This window comes from Solea senegalensis, linkage group LG6 (genome assembly GCF_019176455.1).
Source record: "Solea senegalensis isolate Sse05_10M linkage group LG6, IFAPA_SoseM_1, whole genome shotgun sequence".
In the NCBI taxonomy this organism is placed as follows: Eukaryota; Metazoa; Chordata; class Actinopteri; order Pleuronectiformes; family Soleidae; genus Solea; species Solea senegalensis.
In genome coordinates this window covers 6987494-7005281 of record NC_058026.1, presented here as the reverse complement: position 1 = coordinate 7005281, position 17788 = coordinate 6987494, and the positions used below count along the sequence as shown (strand labels likewise).

General features: G+C 41.4%; 1 protein-coding gene across 2 annotated transcripts; it reads right to left on the bottom strand.

The window, feature by feature from the left end:
* Window positions 1-227: 227 nt before the first annotated feature.
* Window positions 228-17642, bottom strand: tab1 (TGF-beta activated kinase 1/MAP3K7 binding protein 1). 2 transcript variants are annotated; one of them, XM_044028445.1, is made up of 11 exons: window positions 17562-17642; window positions 15571-15701; window positions 14883-15036; window positions 13974-14069; window positions 13161-13254; window positions 8552-8668; window positions 6613-6724; window positions 5260-5404; window positions 3995-4208; window positions 2971-3124; window positions 228-851 (listed from the first exon to the last, which is right to left on the bottom strand). In XM_044028445.1, the coding sequence occupies exons 1-11, from the start codon at window positions 17592-17594 to the stop codon at window positions 626-628; spliced, it is 1476 nt and encodes a 491-aa protein (XP_043884380.1). In that variant the 5' UTR covers window positions 17595-17642; the 3' UTR covers window positions 228-625. The 2 variants fall into 2 exon arrangements, with proteins under 2 accessions (XP_043884380.1, XP_043884381.1); XM_044028446.1 differs by having other exon boundaries at window positions 228-848.
* Between the last annotated feature and the right edge of the window lie 146 nt (window positions 17643-17788).

Here is a 17788-nt window from a genome sequence, read left to right as displayed (position 1 = left end):
CAGCATTCCCTGGAATGTCTCTTAATGTGAAACAAATAATGACAGGGTGCTTTGCACAGGCACAATGACCTGCGTCATTGAGACTGAAACTAGAATTTTTACACGTGCAATTAAAATACATCTTCCATGACCACCTGTCGTCAACGTTCACGTCAAAGATCGCAGCCTTGTTTCGTCAAAAATGTTGATATTTCAGCGCCATAAAAACAAGTCCAGAGTTAACCGAGTCGTTTCAGCGATATATATTTCATTACATATAAAAAATACTTTCAAACACATTATTTTCTCCCATCACATGGCCTTACAGGATGTCATTTTCCTCACCTCTACAAATTCCTACATATATAATTACTTTTTTTTTTACATGGGACAGAAAAAGAGCTACAGTCAGGATTACATATATTCACAACCACCAGCATTTATTACAGAAGATCATTTTTCCTTTTCTCTTTTAGGAGAGAAAGAACGTTTGATTTCACAATGGTGCTGTCCCACTCTCCACGTGTCCTTTGGGTCACTAAGCTCTAGTTATGATACATGAAAACGCCCCCAACCACCTCTTATAGTCTCTGCTCCATCACAGTCCACATGCCTCCTTGCTGCCAGAACACCCTCTTCCTCCTCATCACTGGGGTCCCAGTCCTCCCTGGGTGCTCTGGCCGTCACAGTGGTCATTGCTCCACAGCTCGTAAAACTGAGTGAAGTCCACATAGGGTGGAACTCTGCCCGTCTCATCGGGCTGAGCTGCCTGACTGCCTCTCTGGCGGAACAGGCTTCCATCTCCCGAGCTGGAGCTGGAGCTCTGCGTCTGGGTGTTGGTGGACTGGAGTGTTGCTGTCGGGCTCTGACTGCTGGGGAGAGTGGAGGAGAAAGGCGGGTGGTTGGGGAGGGTGGAGGGCGGGGAGGAGACGGGTATGAGGGTCGGAATTGAGGATGAAGAAGTGCCGGCGGGGCAGATGTCCGCAGACAGGTGGGCAGACAGGCAGAGGAGAGAGGTGGAGAACGGGAGAGGGCGTGGAGGAGCAGGGGTGGTAGAGAGGGAGAAGAGGGAGGTGGAGAGGGAGAGAGGAGGAAGGGGGGAGAGAGGAAGAAGAGGGGAAAAGGGGAGTTCAATGATGGGCTGCAGGATGTCACCGGAGGTTTGGCAGGAAGCAGGCTGATACATGCTAAAGGAGCAGCGAGAGGACAGACAGGAAGACAGCGTAGGACACAGGATGGATATTGGCAAGTCGGGGACCATGAGGAAGAGAAATGAAGATTTGAGTCTGACAGTGAGCGACAGACAGACACAGAGTGACAGAGTCCTTCAGGGAGACGAGATAGTGAAAGTAATCCTTGCAGACTGAGCGTGGGGGACAACTAAGGTGGAGGCGAATGTGCACATGCAGCAAAACCTCAATCTGCAGCTACAAATTATGTCACTTTACGTTAATCTTGCTCAGTCATATTACTATCACACTACAGCAGATTACCGCTGTTCCGTGGTACTTTGGGCTGTGTGTAAACACTCATAAATTTCATTTCTATTCATGAGAATAAAAAGGGTTTTATTGAGTATGACTGTCAAGTGTGTTAGTGCATCTGCGTGAATGACCACGGGAAAAGAGAGTCCGGAAGCGCCGAGTGAACAAAAGCACTACTCGTGCTGCTGTAACATGAAATAAAAATACTTATATCACAATAAGAGTAGTGCTTGGACTGATAACCGATACGATATATGTACATTTTTCCCCTGTGCCCAACGGCAGAGGTCATTTAGTGTCTCTTCTGCAGTGAAACTGACATAGTATTTTGGAGAGGGTGCTAATGCTCATAAAAGTCAAGAAGGTAGCAGCCTGTGATCAGCTTTGGGTGTGTTCAGACCTGTCCGCATGTAACTGGATCACTTAGGAAGGATTTGAATGCCATGTGTGAATGGGGTCATGGACTTCTTACCATTACCACAACCCTCTCTGAATAAAATAAAGTGGGTGAGGTCAGGTGTAACATTTCAAGACACCTGGCTGTGATGTACAATAGTACGACAGCTGCCTGTGTAGGTAAGAAAATGGGGCTATTCATTCTTTTAACGTAGATGTTGAAGCAAGAATGTGTTATTTGTTTTCGGCCGAACACAGTAAACCACAGTAAAAAGATGCAGCTGTAATTACATCTCCATACAGCCACAAATGGATATGATATACATATACATTGTGCTTAAGGGGAAAATTCAATACTGACATACTTTTCTTAGTTCATAGCTGAACTAGATCAATTGTCCCCGTCAATACTGTGAAATGAATCCACACTTCATGTGCAGAACTCATGGTCGAACAATGGGAGAGTAAAAAAAACAAAAAAAACAAAGCTCAGTGGAGGCACACGGGGAAGTGAAAAATCAAATAAACATAAAACAAATAGCAAGCGTGTGATGGGAGCGCTATCAAAAATACCCCCGACAATAGCTTATCAGTAAGGGTGGAAAGAACTGAGGCAGAATAAATAGCAGCAGGACGTGCAACATGTACACTATACGGACAAAAGTATTCGGACGCCTGAACATTACAACAACAGTACTGTAGTGACGTATTCAAATACATATACAGTACTTCAATATGGAGTTAGCAGCTATAACAGCTTCCACACTTCTTTCCTCAAGAAGTGTTTCTATAGAAATGTGTGTCCATTCATTCTGTAGAGCATCAATGAGGTCAGCATAGCATTGTCCAAAATGTCTTATAAGGGATCTAGAACCAAAGCCTGATTGCAACACCTGAACTCAATACTTAACAGGTGTGGTGGCCAAATACTTCTGTCCATATAGTGTGTGTTCAGAGGCGGGGCATGGAAGAGTGAAAATCTTAAAGTCGATGATTCAAAAACATAAATGTTATCCAGAGACGATAAAGAAAAGAAATCTGGCTCATTCAAACATGCATACTGGAAAGGCGAGAGGAAAACAAACATCGTGAACAAACAAATCAAACTCACCCTGGTGTGGGAGTGCCTTCCTCTAAGGTGGAGGCAGTGTTGGTTCCATTGGTGAGCGTACCTTGGGAGGGCATGACCAGTGAGAGGGTGACACTGGTTTTACTGGTGCTCTGGCTGTTGGAGTAGGGCACAGACACGGGGTAGATACGACCACCTGAGAGAAAAATAAGGGGGCAGAAAATGTATTTATAAAAGGTATGCAAAGGTGCTCTTGTATTTGCTCTCTGTACAGTATATGTTTACCTTACCTTAATCAGACATTTTATTTAACTGTGATCAATAAAGCACATGTACCTTTAACTATAAATGTCTAACCCCGGATTTTCTCATATGTTTCAGTTCATGAAAAAAAAAAAGTGGCCAATGACCGCCTCAAATGTTTAAATACTGCTTACTTTTAAATCAGAGGTCAGAATTTCACCCAGAATTCAGTCTTATTCAAAGAGATTGTGTTCACCGACATATGGTTTGGTTTGAAAAACACAAATAATGACTATAATGGATAGCCAAGTTCCAAATTGTAAATAAATTAAAATTATTAACAGTACTAAACTATAATTCATTGACGAGAGCATTTTGTTGGACATTTTTTCCTTAGCATTTGTGTCCTTAAAAGAGTCTTCGTAACAAGTTGGTGATTAAAGAATGTCCACATTATCACCAGGTGACTATTATTAGCTTAAGACAGCTCACAGATGTGGGTTTTTGTCTCTGACTGAAGACATTTTAAGGCATTAGCAACAGTCAGTGGCAAGATTGTTTAGATTAGACGAACTTGCCAACCCCCGTTTCAAAGAGTAGAAAAGTGTATGGTATTTATGCTGCAAGAAAATATGGCCGAAAACAGCTCATAAAATGATTTGACCTATGACGACGAGCTAGCGGTTGACTTTCTTCCAAAAGGTTACGAGCCGGAAACCAAATAACACGTTTTATAAAGTCATAAATGAATGAGGAGCACTGGCGTCGGTGTAGTCGGTGTGGAGGTCAGTCCATACATGTGTGATGCGTGAGCTGATTTTACCCTGTGTGGGCGTCAGCGCTCCGTCAGCCAGCGGGTAGTTGAGCGTGCGGATGAGCAGAGTCATGTCCTCGTGCCGGGAACAGTAGGTCGCCCTCTGACGGCCGGACACGTAGACGTCGTGGTGCAGCCTCTTGACGCGCTCCACCACCGACTGAGCCACTGCCTCCAGGCTGTTCTGCTGGGCCAGCTCTGCTGCTACCATGGCAACTATTTCCTACAGTGACAGACGAGGAGGCGAGGAGTCAGAGGAAGCTATACTGATGTCGGCGGCGAGAGGAAGAACGATGAAGAGGACGGGGACAGACAGACATCCGGACTGATGTGGATAGAGAAGAGTAACAGATGGATGACATCAACAAAAAGGAGGAAAATGATAAGTAAAACAGATGCAGTAAGTAGTTAATAACATAGAAGAGAAATAGAAAAATAGGTGCAGACATAAAACAAAACGACCAGGGTCAAGTGTTGCATAATGATGATTCCTCTTTAAACCATTAAAGAAGAGGTGTCTTTCCCCGATTCTCTATTATTGATTAATGACAGGATATTCTCATTTATCCTTATACTTGTGTTAGAGCTACTAATTGCAACTGAAAATAACACTGACGGAGAAACCGTTGAAGCCATATTAAGAGCTGTGATGTCTCTTTTGTAAAATATGTATGGATTCAAGTAAACCGATACTTAATGGAAACATTACTACTTGTGTATATTTATACTTTTACGCATGTAATAGCAAGTAAGAAGGGGGGAGATTCGTTTTTCTAGCTCCTTCCCAGCTGTAAGTGTTTGGGGTGGGTCAAAATATCGATTTGGTGACATATCGTCGTCCTTCCTTGTGTAATGGGGCTCTAAAGTAAACAGTCCCTGTCAGTTTCACTCTCAAATGAATGAGGGAAACTTGGGCGGAAGTTACCCGGCTGAAAAAGAGGGGAGTTTACAGCAGTATAATGGCAAAGAAAGCTGCGCTAAGAGATGCTCCACCCACGTTAAATACATAGACTTTATGCACTTTGTTCTCTATGTTGTGAATAAATAGAGAGATGCTGCACTTGTAAATTTTCTTGCAATACACTGACGATCACAGAACTGTCGTATTGTGATATTATTGGTATTGTGGACCATGTATCGTGAGGCACCCTGTGATTCCCACCCCTACTTTGTTTGGTGCATATTGTTTTTAACTTTCTGTAACTGGTATTTATGATCGTCTGCCTCATATGTGAGATAGTAATGTGGTTTGGCCTGGATGAATGTGGGCTAACCTGATTGGCCTGTTCGGGGCCGTGGGCGGACTCCAGGGCATTGATGAGACCTTCTGACATGAGCAACAGAAAGCCCGACACGCTGTCCAAAGACTGGCTGCCATGAATCTCCGGCTCTGCGATGATTGGCTTAGTCTTGGCCGCGCTGATGGTGGAGGAAGACGAGACGATTAGATGAGTAGATAAATGAAGGAAGTGGTAAAGACAGTGTGGAGGAGACAAGACAGCGAGAGAAGAACAGAGACATGCTCTTACTTCACCTGACATGAATTGAATACATCTGGTTATGCACATGGATCTGCAGCATTGGTCAATGTGGCAAATTTCCTGCACTCTCTTTGATGGCTTTAAGGATGAAATTGTATATATTCTACAGTATTGTGTTTCATTAAGCATCTTCACAATGAGGACTATTAGATATATGAGATGGATGCACTCGGCTTAAACAACAGACAGGAAATGAGAGGGGAGGGGGCGGGTCCTAGGATTTCATGAGACTCAGCTGTGGTTAATGTGAGAGCTGGAACAGAGTCACATCTGATATTAAAGCCTGCATTGTCCCTGGGCGCGCACACACATACATACACAGGTCTAGAGAGATTTGTAATAAATGTGTTCCATTAGCTGCCCCTGAAATACTGCAACCCGCAGTACGCGGGAACGCTCGGCTGACACTTGATCGCTGAGTTTCATCCCCGAGTTGCTTTGGAATCAACGGTGCGTTCCATTTACATTGGAAGTCGGAGGTTGGAACTAAGAGACATGGACACAAATCTATGTCGGGCGAGTCATTGTTCAAAATACCAGTCGATAATAAGACTTTTGCACACAGTTACAGTGTAACAACATGTCCACTAGGGGGTGTGTATAGCGATATATTTGATATAGCGAAATATTGAGACACCAGGTATCGATTTGTAGCACAATTTTTTTAACTGATTTCACAAATAAACATTCCCTTTTTTTAAATTAGAAAAAAAACATAAATTTTACTGTTCAAAATGCAAAATGAAGGCTGAAATACAAATGGAAACAGTTAGGTGAAAATCATGATTATATTGGCATGACTAGTTTGACTTTGTGCTATCAGTCTGTGTTCTATTTTGTGAAAATAAAAATGTTTATAGCGGGGGTGAATAAACCTTTAATCTGTAATTTTATTGGATGAAACAGATGCTGACAAAGACACTATATGATATCGTAATATCCTGATAATATCGTATCTTGATGACATTGTATCTCTGTTGATTCCCACCCCTCATGTCCACAGATAAAATACAGGAGGAGTTTAGGATATTGGGGGAGTGTCTATACGATGCTTATTTGTGGCATCTGTGTGAACTGTGGCTTCACCTGAGCAGGTCGATTTCATTGTAGTTCAATTTGACCCGGTAGTCCCCCAGTCTCCTGGTGCTACTCTTTCCCACAATCTGTCCCGCCTGCCTCACACGCGCCGAATCCACACCTAGAGAGGAGGGGAGACAATGGAAAATGGAATGAAATGTAAACAACCCTTTTCTTTGTGGGTTTGAAAATCCATAAACACGTTTTAAGAAGTTCTTGAACCACAGAAAACGGCCCCAAAAGCAACTCCAAATGCTGCAGTGCAGGCTGAGCTTTATTCTAACAAATTCACAAAAGCCAGGGCAACTAAGGAAATAAAATACAAGTTAACATAAAGCCAACAGACCAAATGATCTCCAGAGGAACAAGACATATGCAATGAGTAGAAGCAGGAGGTGGAGGGGTGGAGGGGTGCATGTGTCTGTGTGCGGGCGGATGAAAATATGGGGGGACAGGTCACCTTCTGCTCGGTTAATGGAATGACTTCCATTTCATTTAAATCATTCAGAGGGAGAGGGAGAGAGAGGCCTGAAAAACAGAGCAATTACGTGACTCCCAACTGGCAGAGATGGAGAGAAGGAGCGAGAGAACAAACAGAGACGGAGCTCTGCCTCCTCGTCTAATGGTGCGGCATCAAAGTTTGGTAAAAAAAAAAATCAATGCAGCCAATTCCACGTTATATTTATTGCAGGTGCCAGGCTGCAAAGCGATGCTTCTTCTGCAGGGGCTAATCACAATGTATGTATTTTCTGTGACGTAGGCCACCCTTCATTACTGGACCATTAGCTCGGCTATTTACCATGGACGAATGACCCAGAGAGAGAGAGACAGAGTGTGTGTCTCTGTGCCAGCTAATCTGCACTAATGGCCGTCTCTCTCTGTTGCCAGGTATAAGGTGTGTCTGAATGTACTTAAAGTTGTCTACTTTAATAAATGGATTTGTACCGGTGCAACTGAGATACGTGTATATTTATCAGTTAGATTTAGGGCCGTGCATTGGCAAGAAGAATGTGGAACAGGCCAGCTGACAGTCTTGGCTATGCTCAGGACGAGATAATCTTAGATGGGCCCCCCCAACCTGCGGCATGCTGAGACGAGCAGGAAATTAATATTTACCATTTAAAAACAGGGTTCTGTCTCCTCCTCCTCCTTTCTCCCCCCCCTCCTCATGCTCTCCTTCTCTGTACATCCCATCTCTGGAATTTATTGCACGAGTTGACTTTTTCCTCTACGTCATAGGAGAAAAGCACTAAGTGTATAAATATAAGAGTAAGCAAAACAAGGCCTTTTATGGAGCTGCTATATATTATCACCCAGTCCCTATCGTTTTGAGAGTGATAGGTTCATTCGATCATTTTAGTTTTAGTTCCGCGCACTGGACTTTCTGACGGGCAAAAATTAACTCAAACAAAGTCAAAAGCGGTATCAGTGGAACAAACCATTTTTGAGTTGGGGTGGGGGTGTTCTTGACCACTATTTCAAGGACAAAAAGGGGGAGAAAAAGAGTTTTATGCAACTCAAGTATTACATGTGTTTTTCCACAAATAGGCCTATTTTGAACAATTATTAATGGCGTTAATTGATTGGTTGGAGGGCCCTTTATCATGGGCCTGGGACAATTAACCCGTTTGTCCCCGTCGCCAGGCGTGATATTGTACATATTCCCTTATAGGAATATGTACAATATCTTCTTTTAACCCATAAATTGTCTATTTGAAGAAAGACTCTCATGGTTACATTATACACATTCACATTATACAGTTTTCTTCCATGTTTAATATCAGAAATATAAGAACGTAAATGAATATTGTCTGATTATGCTAACTGTCCACTAACAGGAGCTTTGTGGTCTAAGTTATTTTTAAAAAATGAGGTCCTAATACTTCTGTCAAATGAATCGACGTATTTTTGGTTGTTAATTCTTTATAAACATGTATCTGCGTCTCACCCAGAGCGGCCAGTCTCTGCAGCTCATCCTCGTTGTCGGTGCTGTGCGGTCGGCCGATCTGGAGAACCTGGTTCTGGCCATCGCTGCTGGATTTGCACAGCAGCACCCTGTTGGTACCTGGAACCACAGGGAACATGGAGCATGAGCGTAAAGGTTTCCACAAAAATCTGTAACAGCATTTACCCTTAAATCACCCTTAAAATAATTTAAGAATTGTGTTGGTTTAAAAGACTGTTACGAGTGCCTTTGACTCGGTTAATCTTTTTTCAGAATAAAAGAATTTTGCATGACTTTGTTGTTTGTTTGTTGTTTCATCTACAGGGCCGGATATAAATGCCGGCAGACCAGTTTTGGCCCACAGGCCACCAGTTGCTGCCCTCTAGTTTAAGGAGTTGTACATCTGTCATTCATGTGGGGGTAACAAGCATTATTATTATTTTTATGACAAGAACTAATGGAATCCTATTTTATTGTGAAAAGCTGCATAACTTAGGACTTAAACAACCATAAGCTCAACTCGACTCTAACCCTAAAACCAAGTATCGCCACGTAAAACAGCTGTTTGACGCTCAGAGGACGAGCCATGATGTCATCTCAGTGAGTGTTTTAAAGCCAAATTGGTCCTGATAACTGCAGGAAGACACACACACACACACACACAGCATATCAAATTATGGGTCATACGACCTTAACTGTCAAATCCATTTCACATCAGCACGCAGCTGCCAGTGCTTTTTAGAGCACACTTATGCTGATGTTTAAACCTCTGTGGGATTCATGTTCTGTCAACTTTGAACTCTTGACCCCCTCACAGAGTGTGGAGAACAGTCCCGCTTTCTACCCAGTACTAATTGCTTCACCCCAGCCCCCCCACCCCAAACCCTGTTTTATCTCCGTGCCATGTCCTTGGAAATGAAAATCCACATCTGGAGCATGTGGATTTAGGAAATACAGCTACACTGCAACTACTAGAAAACAAGCCATATATTCTTAAATTGATGTAAATGTTCTTGTTTTAAGAAACAATAATCTGAGAAATGGGGGTAATGGGGGTTTTGCCTGGCTAGAATTCTTAAAACTAGCCTGTAAAGGTGCACCACCTATCACAAGCAAGGGAATTTACTTCCCTTACTTGATTAAGCTGATTTTAATCATTTATATCACATAATTTCTTACATTTGCACACACACCAACCAGTGATGGTGAATCTCACTTCTGTATTATATATCCTAAGATGCAGGAGGAGCATAAACCATTGTTTTAGTCAATTTGTTACTGGTAATTATAGCTTAAAGTAAGCTGTAATGTCTTAGTTAGATCATTTTTACTTTCCTGACAATGTTTGCAGCATAAATTGTGGCATAACAGGACGAGGAAGACTTACAAGCGTCATCTCATCTACAGCAGCTGCAGTCCGGTCAACTTTGATGATTCCTAAGAAGCGATGCCTTAAAAGGACTGTGGCTCCTGGGGGTTTTCTGTGAGTATCTGTCTCCCACACTCTCATTTCATGTTCCTCATTTGAATTGTCCGAGGTGTGAAGGCTGCCGCGTGAAATTATAAACGACAGATGCATCTTTTCCATTTCAAGTGGGAATGTAAGACATGATATACATAGTTTTCCACACTAACATTTACATGGGATTAACGGGGTAAACCTGCCAAAAGAATAAATGACATTTCCTGTTGTGAGTGGTTGTTCTGCTGTCATTAAAGCTGAACTATGCAGTTTGTTTACCCTGATTTAACAGCTTCAGAATCACTGTGATGGTTAAATGTCTTGTTGCGGGGAGATTGGGGGACGTATCCACTACCCCTATCGTCTGTTAGTGGAAAAAAACGCAAATTCAGGAATCTCGCGAGAAACACAAATTGCTTCACGGCACTACACACACACGCACACGCCCCCTAGCCAGGTACAAGCTGTTAGATCGAGGCAGCGAGAGCATTATTTTAGAAAAGAAGCAGAAGAGAAAACCAGAGGCAGCAAGGAAGAGGAAACCGAGCGGAGGCCACATCAGACCGGCTTTTTTCTTTTTTTTGAATGCAGACAATTTAAAAAAAACACAGAAGAAGAAGTGAAAACGAATGCACATGGCCAGAAGAGGGGAAGCAAGGAGGGAACAATCAGCAGAGAGTTTCTACAACAGTGAGGGTAAAGCGGTAGACAATGAATGAATGGATGTTTACGGTGGTTGTTGATGTCAGGATAATTTGTATCAACAATCTCTGCTGCTGCTTGTATAAATAACATTGTAGTTCTATTCTATTGTCCTGTCTAAACATATCACTTGATACAATTGTTGTATATCTGCCTTGAGATAATGTATGTTGTGATTCAGCGCTATACAAATAAAATTGAATTGAATTGTAAAAACAAAAACAAAAAAAAAAAAACAGCAACAGTGATATCCCTATAGCTGTAAAAAGCAAAGTTCACAACAAATACTCATTTAAATGCCGGAAGATGAATGTGTCCAATATCTTTCCACTGGAAATGATCCAGGAATTTGCATTTCTGCCAAAGAATTCAACAACAATGAAATGAGTGTGCTGTTCAACAACGCTGAACCTGTTTTAACACGGGGTTTTTATGGAGTTTTACACAAACATACACTCAGCGCGAGTCATCGCACCACCACCCCTGCAGCTGTTGTTTGCGAGGGTCAAAAACAATGACTAATGCTGTAGGTTTGTTTTGAATCAACAGTCAAAAATGGTTCCAACATCTGTCCCGAAAGCCTCAGCCTTTTTTTAACGGAAACAAATTTTCTGCACAGGGGATGTAAAACATGTGTTTTCTGGTGAGGCATTTCGTCGTGTGACACTCCCACTCATTTTGGTTCAGGCTCCGCATCTGAACCATGGCTAATCATCATTTTGTGGTCAAAATAACTTAGATTATGGTGCATGGTTTTTGTATTATTTGTATTGAGCTGAATAACACAGTCTAGACAAGTCACTCCCAGAGACTGCACCCAAACACATTATTATTACATATTAAATATTTATTTTTCCATTTATTTCTTATGACTAAAGGCTGCCCCAGAGGCTGATTTGAACAGATTATCTTGCCAAATTATCCTGTAGCGTGAGGGCTTATACCAGACGCAATTTTAACGTCGTCAGACGCATCAGAGTCTCTCCTACTTCAACTTGTGAGCATTAAACATGTTCAATATTTACGACTGAACCCCCGCAGTACAGTACCGATGAGAGCAGGTGGAACCGGACGTTGAGTACTTTAGTTTAGAAACCGTAACTTGTACAAGCTACAGATGTCTGTTTATGTTCTGAAGTCATATTAAATCAGGCCCGTTTTGTCAAGTCTGTGCCTTCTCAGGATTAAAACATTGAAAACCGGTTTCGAAGTTCATTGTGTCTGTGGTCTCCCACTTTTTAAAATAAAGTCAGATTTGAAAATCCTGGTCTTATGAGTCACATTATTGTCATGCTCTTTAAATCATTAAATCATTTTGGTCCGACACTTTCACAAATTGTACTAATTCTTCATTTCTTCTCATCATATAAACATTATCTCTAAAATAGGAATAGAGATAGCGGTCGCTTTGAATGGCCTCACCAAATGACCCTGTGTAATCCACCCTTGGGGATGTGACCTTGAGCAACACACTGACACTCTATCACCAACAGCACAAAGAGTATTGTTCTGTAGCTGCTGTTGCCCTCCTTTTTAGTAAATGACTCTGTGACATAGAAGACCTTGAATTGTGTTTTAAAAGTTTTAGAAAGTTGTTGGAAAATATCTATATCAAGGGCCAGATGAGTAGATGTATCAGCTTCTAAAGGATTCTCCCACTATCAGAAATTAGACATAAATATACAACAAAAATATAGATAGAAATCATGAATATGTGTGTTTTAAAGATCAATGTCAGTGCTTGCTAACTGGAAGATCACAGCCATGTTGATCTGTAATTAACATGGTTCATGGTATAACTTTGGTGAACAGTATTTAGTCATAATATAACATAATATGATATATATATATAATATAATAATATAATAACAATCATAACACTAATATATATATAATATATAACTGTGTAGCACCTTTCATAAATGAAATGAGCTCAAATAGCTTGACTGTGAAATATTTACAGCCATGAAGTGCATGATTGGAATAATAAGGCAAGTGAAGTGAATTAAAAACATGAAGGATAAAAAAGAATCAGCACAACCATCCAACAAATGCATGTACTACACACACACACACCTCAAAAAATGAGATAATCCATATGAATGAGGTTTGGCCCAATGGCCCTTAGTTTCTTTTGTGTTCACCTCGACTTGATTTAATGAAGTGAATTTGAAATAATATTGTGAAATGCCTGTGTGAACTCAACCACAAGGCTTAAGCCGTGTCTGTGGCCTCTGCTCCTGCTCACATGAATTCATCCTGGCTTGAAAGAGAGAGCAAACAACAAATCCAACTCTATTTAAAGCCTGCCATCTGCTGGCTTAAAGCAAGTACTGAAATTCGAGAGCTTAAGGCTGAGGAAGTGTCATGTAAATCTCATTATTAAGTCTACTAATAAGAGACGGGGTATTTTGGCGACACTGTGTGACTTGGTGTGTGTTTTCATACCGAGATTAGCAATGTAGAGCTTGTTGTTAAGGATGAGCGCCACCGCAGCCGTAGCTCCTCCCGACACCTCCAGCTCCAGCTCCTTCAGCCGCTCCTGGAGGAGGGAAGGGAAGGAGAAAGTGGGAGTAAGGTGAGTAAGGTTAGTCAAGAACATGAAGTGGTTGAGGAGGAAGGAGAAAGGAGGAGGAGGAGACAAAAAAGGGCGACAAACTCAATTGGAGGAGGGAAAGGAAATGAGAGAAAAGATAAAAGAGGAGATGTGAAAGAAAAGAGGGTTGAGCGGGAGGATGAGATGAAAGGCAAGTGGGAAGAAGAGGAAACGGGGGGAGAGGGAAAAAAGGAAACAAGCAGGAGGTGAGATGAAAAAGGATAAGAGATGAGTGAGATAGTGGAGATGAAAGAAACAGGTAAACAAAACCAGAGAAAGTGTGCAAAGAGAGGGAAATGCGTTCCTAATGAATCCTGCATTTTCCTCATAGAGAGACTTGTTTTTGGCAGTGCACCACGATATCAACACCATCCGCTAGAACACTGGGGAGGAAAAGATGGAGGGAGGAAGAAAGAAAGAAGAGAGCTGGATCCAGCGAAGGGAAAACTGACAGAAGCTTATCTAATGAAACAGGCTCATGGAACCATATGAACCACTTTGAATATAACAAGCTCATTCTCCGGTGGTTAAGAATTAGCTCACGCTGATGCCCAAATCTACGGTTGCTATGGAAACCAGCAGAGAAATCCCCGTCTTAATTTTCAGCTTAACCCGTCAACATGCTTTGCAAAGTGAAGTGTGTGCGTGCGTGTGTGTGCGTTTACCTCATTATGCGGCAGGACGTAGTTGGACAGGTGAGCCTTTTCTGCCAGAGCGTCATCTATCGTCTCAAAGTAACTCTTCTCCACCACATCGAAGGCCTGCGACAACAATAACATGTATTAGTGCCAAGGCTGGTTATTGATTAAAAATGTTTCCGATACGGTACCGATATCTAGACTTTGACACCAACAGATTTGTTTGTGTGCACAATCAAGTGTTTATTTTCAATTTGTTGTGTCTTTTTAGATCCTCTTGACAGACCCTCTGACTAACGGTTAGCAGATCTGCCAGACCACTTTGGGAAGTGGTCTCCGCTCCACCTACAACAACTACGTGGGTGGAAATACGTCAATTTTCCACTTCTTCCCCTGCTTCAATAAGCAAAAACAAGTCCATACGCTAACATTTTATTGTTGTCGTTGACATGGCGACACACAGGATGCGACGCTGTAGTCAGCTGCTGGAAATCTTTGCACAAGACGCACAATTGATGTTGACACTGGAGACACGTGTTAATACCAGGTGTAAATGCACGTAAACGCATTCTAATGCCAGGTGTAAAGGGGGCCATAGAGAAGAAGAACAGAGAGAAGATAAGACTCCTGCTGTGAGGCTGCAGGTACCACTGATAGAGAAAGAGGGAGGCAGAGTGCAGGACTATAGCTAAAGGTGTTTGTGTCATTAAACTGCAAATAAAATGGTGAAGGTGTCACGTTTTTACATGTTTGTAGAACAGGAAGTTCTGTATAAGGCCTAAAGTAGTGCTTTAGGCCGCACACCACAGTATTTTTCACTGTATACAACAGTATAACATCCTGAATAGATGCTTTGCTTTGCTGTCAATCCATAAATTTTCTACCACAAATGTTTGTTTTTTTATCAGTAAGCATAAATATAAAATAAATGCAGACCTGAGTGAGGATCCTTCGGACATCATTGTCTGTGTGACTGGATTTCAGCTGTCCCAGCAGCAGTTCAGCTGTCAGACACTGGGAGGCAAAGCTGGCCACTCTGCTGCCATCGTAACCGTTAAAAACCCCGTACAGGAAACAGCCGTCCTCACTTCTGTTTGGTGGGAAAAACACAACAGAGATCGGGCTTTTTCAGGGTTTCACTTCAAGACGGAACTACAGTGAGAAAACGCCCTTCAGCTGCGATGTTTCAGAACATTGTCATAAAGAAGAGTGTCGTTTTAGAACAACTACATGGGTCACAGGAGAAAGTAACAGGACAATAATTGAATTAAACTAGTAAGCAAACATAAAACCTTCAAATTTGAGCTGTGTACTTTCTTCTGCCACCTGTACAGTACGTGTGCTCCAACTCGAGTGTTAGTCATAATGAATGGAATGAACGTCTGCCTTTACCTGAGCCGTACCTGCAGCAACATGACTAGATATGTCAGTCAAACGTTTGACATTAGAATGGCCTCCACATAAGGATAATATATATTTTACGTAGGTGGGCTATGACACATGGACTCAAAGGAAACGCTGGAGTCGTTAATCACTTTCATATGCAGAAGGTGATCCAAGTGAAGACGGTGATAAATGAGATGCAGCTGTTGATAATAAGTCACTGTTCTCATTCACGGCTCACCTGAACCTGAGGTGAGCATCCTCATTGGGATGACCTTGGGTTCCTTTACCATCAGGGCTGTACACACAGTTGGGGGCTGTGCCAACCCCACACATCTGGCACAGTGGCAGGTCATCTGTCCAACTCTGATGCTGTCAGGGTGAGAAACATGAATAGGGGGGGAAATCCTTAGTCCAACACATAAGTAGTGATCTGTGCAGCCTATCTGGTGTAACTCGTACAACTAGTAGGCCTGGGTGTTTCTTACAACACTTTTCACTTTACAGAAGCAGGTTCTTTGAGTAATCACCATAAAGAATTTACTACAAAAGCTGCTTTCTTAACTTCTAACAGCAAGGGAATTGCATGTTCTTTGAGATATGCACCAGTTATCAATTGACCTCTGCTGCCACCAATTGGCTATATTCCACATTGCACCCTAGGTGATATCGATTCTGAATTGATACAAGCATTGGTAAGTTGTACCCCATGACTAGTGCACGATTAACGTATTTATTCATTTACTTATGCATCCACCATATGATCATGCTTAAATTAAGACCATATTTAGTAATTAATAGTTTCACAATATGGTCTTCTAGGTATTTCATTCATCAAACTACAATTATTTTTAACAGTGAGACAGGAAACGGGTATAATTTCACACTCCAAATATCTCACCCTCAAAAGTCTCTTGTGAACTGTGAACAAATGCAAATTGTCCAATAGAAAAATAAAAAGACAAAATCAGCGACAGGATAGATAGTTAAATGTATTCACATATAAATAACGCAAACAAATAAGTAATTATTTTGCTTGAAGAATGAAGATGTGTATTAATTTACCACATTGCTGTTACATACAGACTGACCATGCAGTAGAAGTATACTGCTGCTTTTGATTGTATATTATTTTACTATCTGTTGCTTTGCACTGGCATGCATCATCATATGACAGCTCCTTGATTCTGTTTTGCCTTTGCCTGGATGTCATTCCCAGTACTGTGAGCAAATATTTGGAATAAGTAGACCTTTTGTCAGTTAATACTGTATAAAAGTATCAGGAACATAACACACATAAATAATAACAATATTGATTATTCACATCCCCCCAGGTTGTGAGTGGCAACAAAACAACATACAGCCAGCCTAATTAATATCAAACTTCTCCCTTAAACTACTGAAATAAGCACAAATAACAATTCAAAGGAACAATTTAGGGGAAACACAACACCATCTCAATACTTCTCAAAGTCTGAGCCAGCGATATTGCAGGTAGGCCTAAGACAAGGACATAAAAAAGCTCCTATTTCATTTATTAATTTTAATATTTGCTACTTGTTAAGAGAAAAATATGCCTCATATCATATTTCAATTATAAATGTTGTCTTTATGTGGAACAAATTGGTAATAATAACTTTTTTTGAGATAATGATGATTTATAAGTAATAAGTGCAACATCATTTTGTATTCAATTTTATGAATCTTCTTTAACACTCTTGCTTATAAACGAAGATGCATGTGGGCCTCGGAAGTGTTGAATTTTAGGGATTAAAAACCTCTAAAGTTTGGGAAGCTGAGCTTGAATCAAATAACTTAATCATCTGCAACCACTGTGTTTGTTTACTATGTGGCTAGTTAGCTAAGTTACACACTCACACTAACGCACCCATGGCTCATACCAGGTGCCAAAGACATGCCGGTCAGTGTAAGATGGGTGCTGATCACGCTCTCCATTTATTTTGTTAAATAATATCTGCTTAATATGAGAGATAAATCACTGATAAATAGCATCACTTTGACAGAGCTAACAGCTAGCATTCCTATTGACAAGCTCTACCAAAATTAGCTTGCAGTGGCATCACAGAACGACACGAAACAATAAGTGAAATCAAATAAAACAACATCAACAAACAAGGACAAAGATGAAGAAAACAATGACACGCACTGGTTATTGTTTAATTATAACGTAACATGTTAATAAAAGTGATCAATTGTTGAGTTTTCACTTACGCTCTGCATTAAATTCCTGCGCTGCGCCGCCATGTTGGACGGGTGCTGTTGCGTTCACGGACTCATCGCAAAGTCCAACTTCGTACATGCTCTCTGACAATTCGTTGTTACTCGGGTCAATTTAATGAACACAACTCGATAATTAGGAAGTTGTTTTATCTTTAATAAAAGTTGTCATCCAAACGTATTATCTACTCATGTTCTGTGGCGTAGATCTACAGATGAAC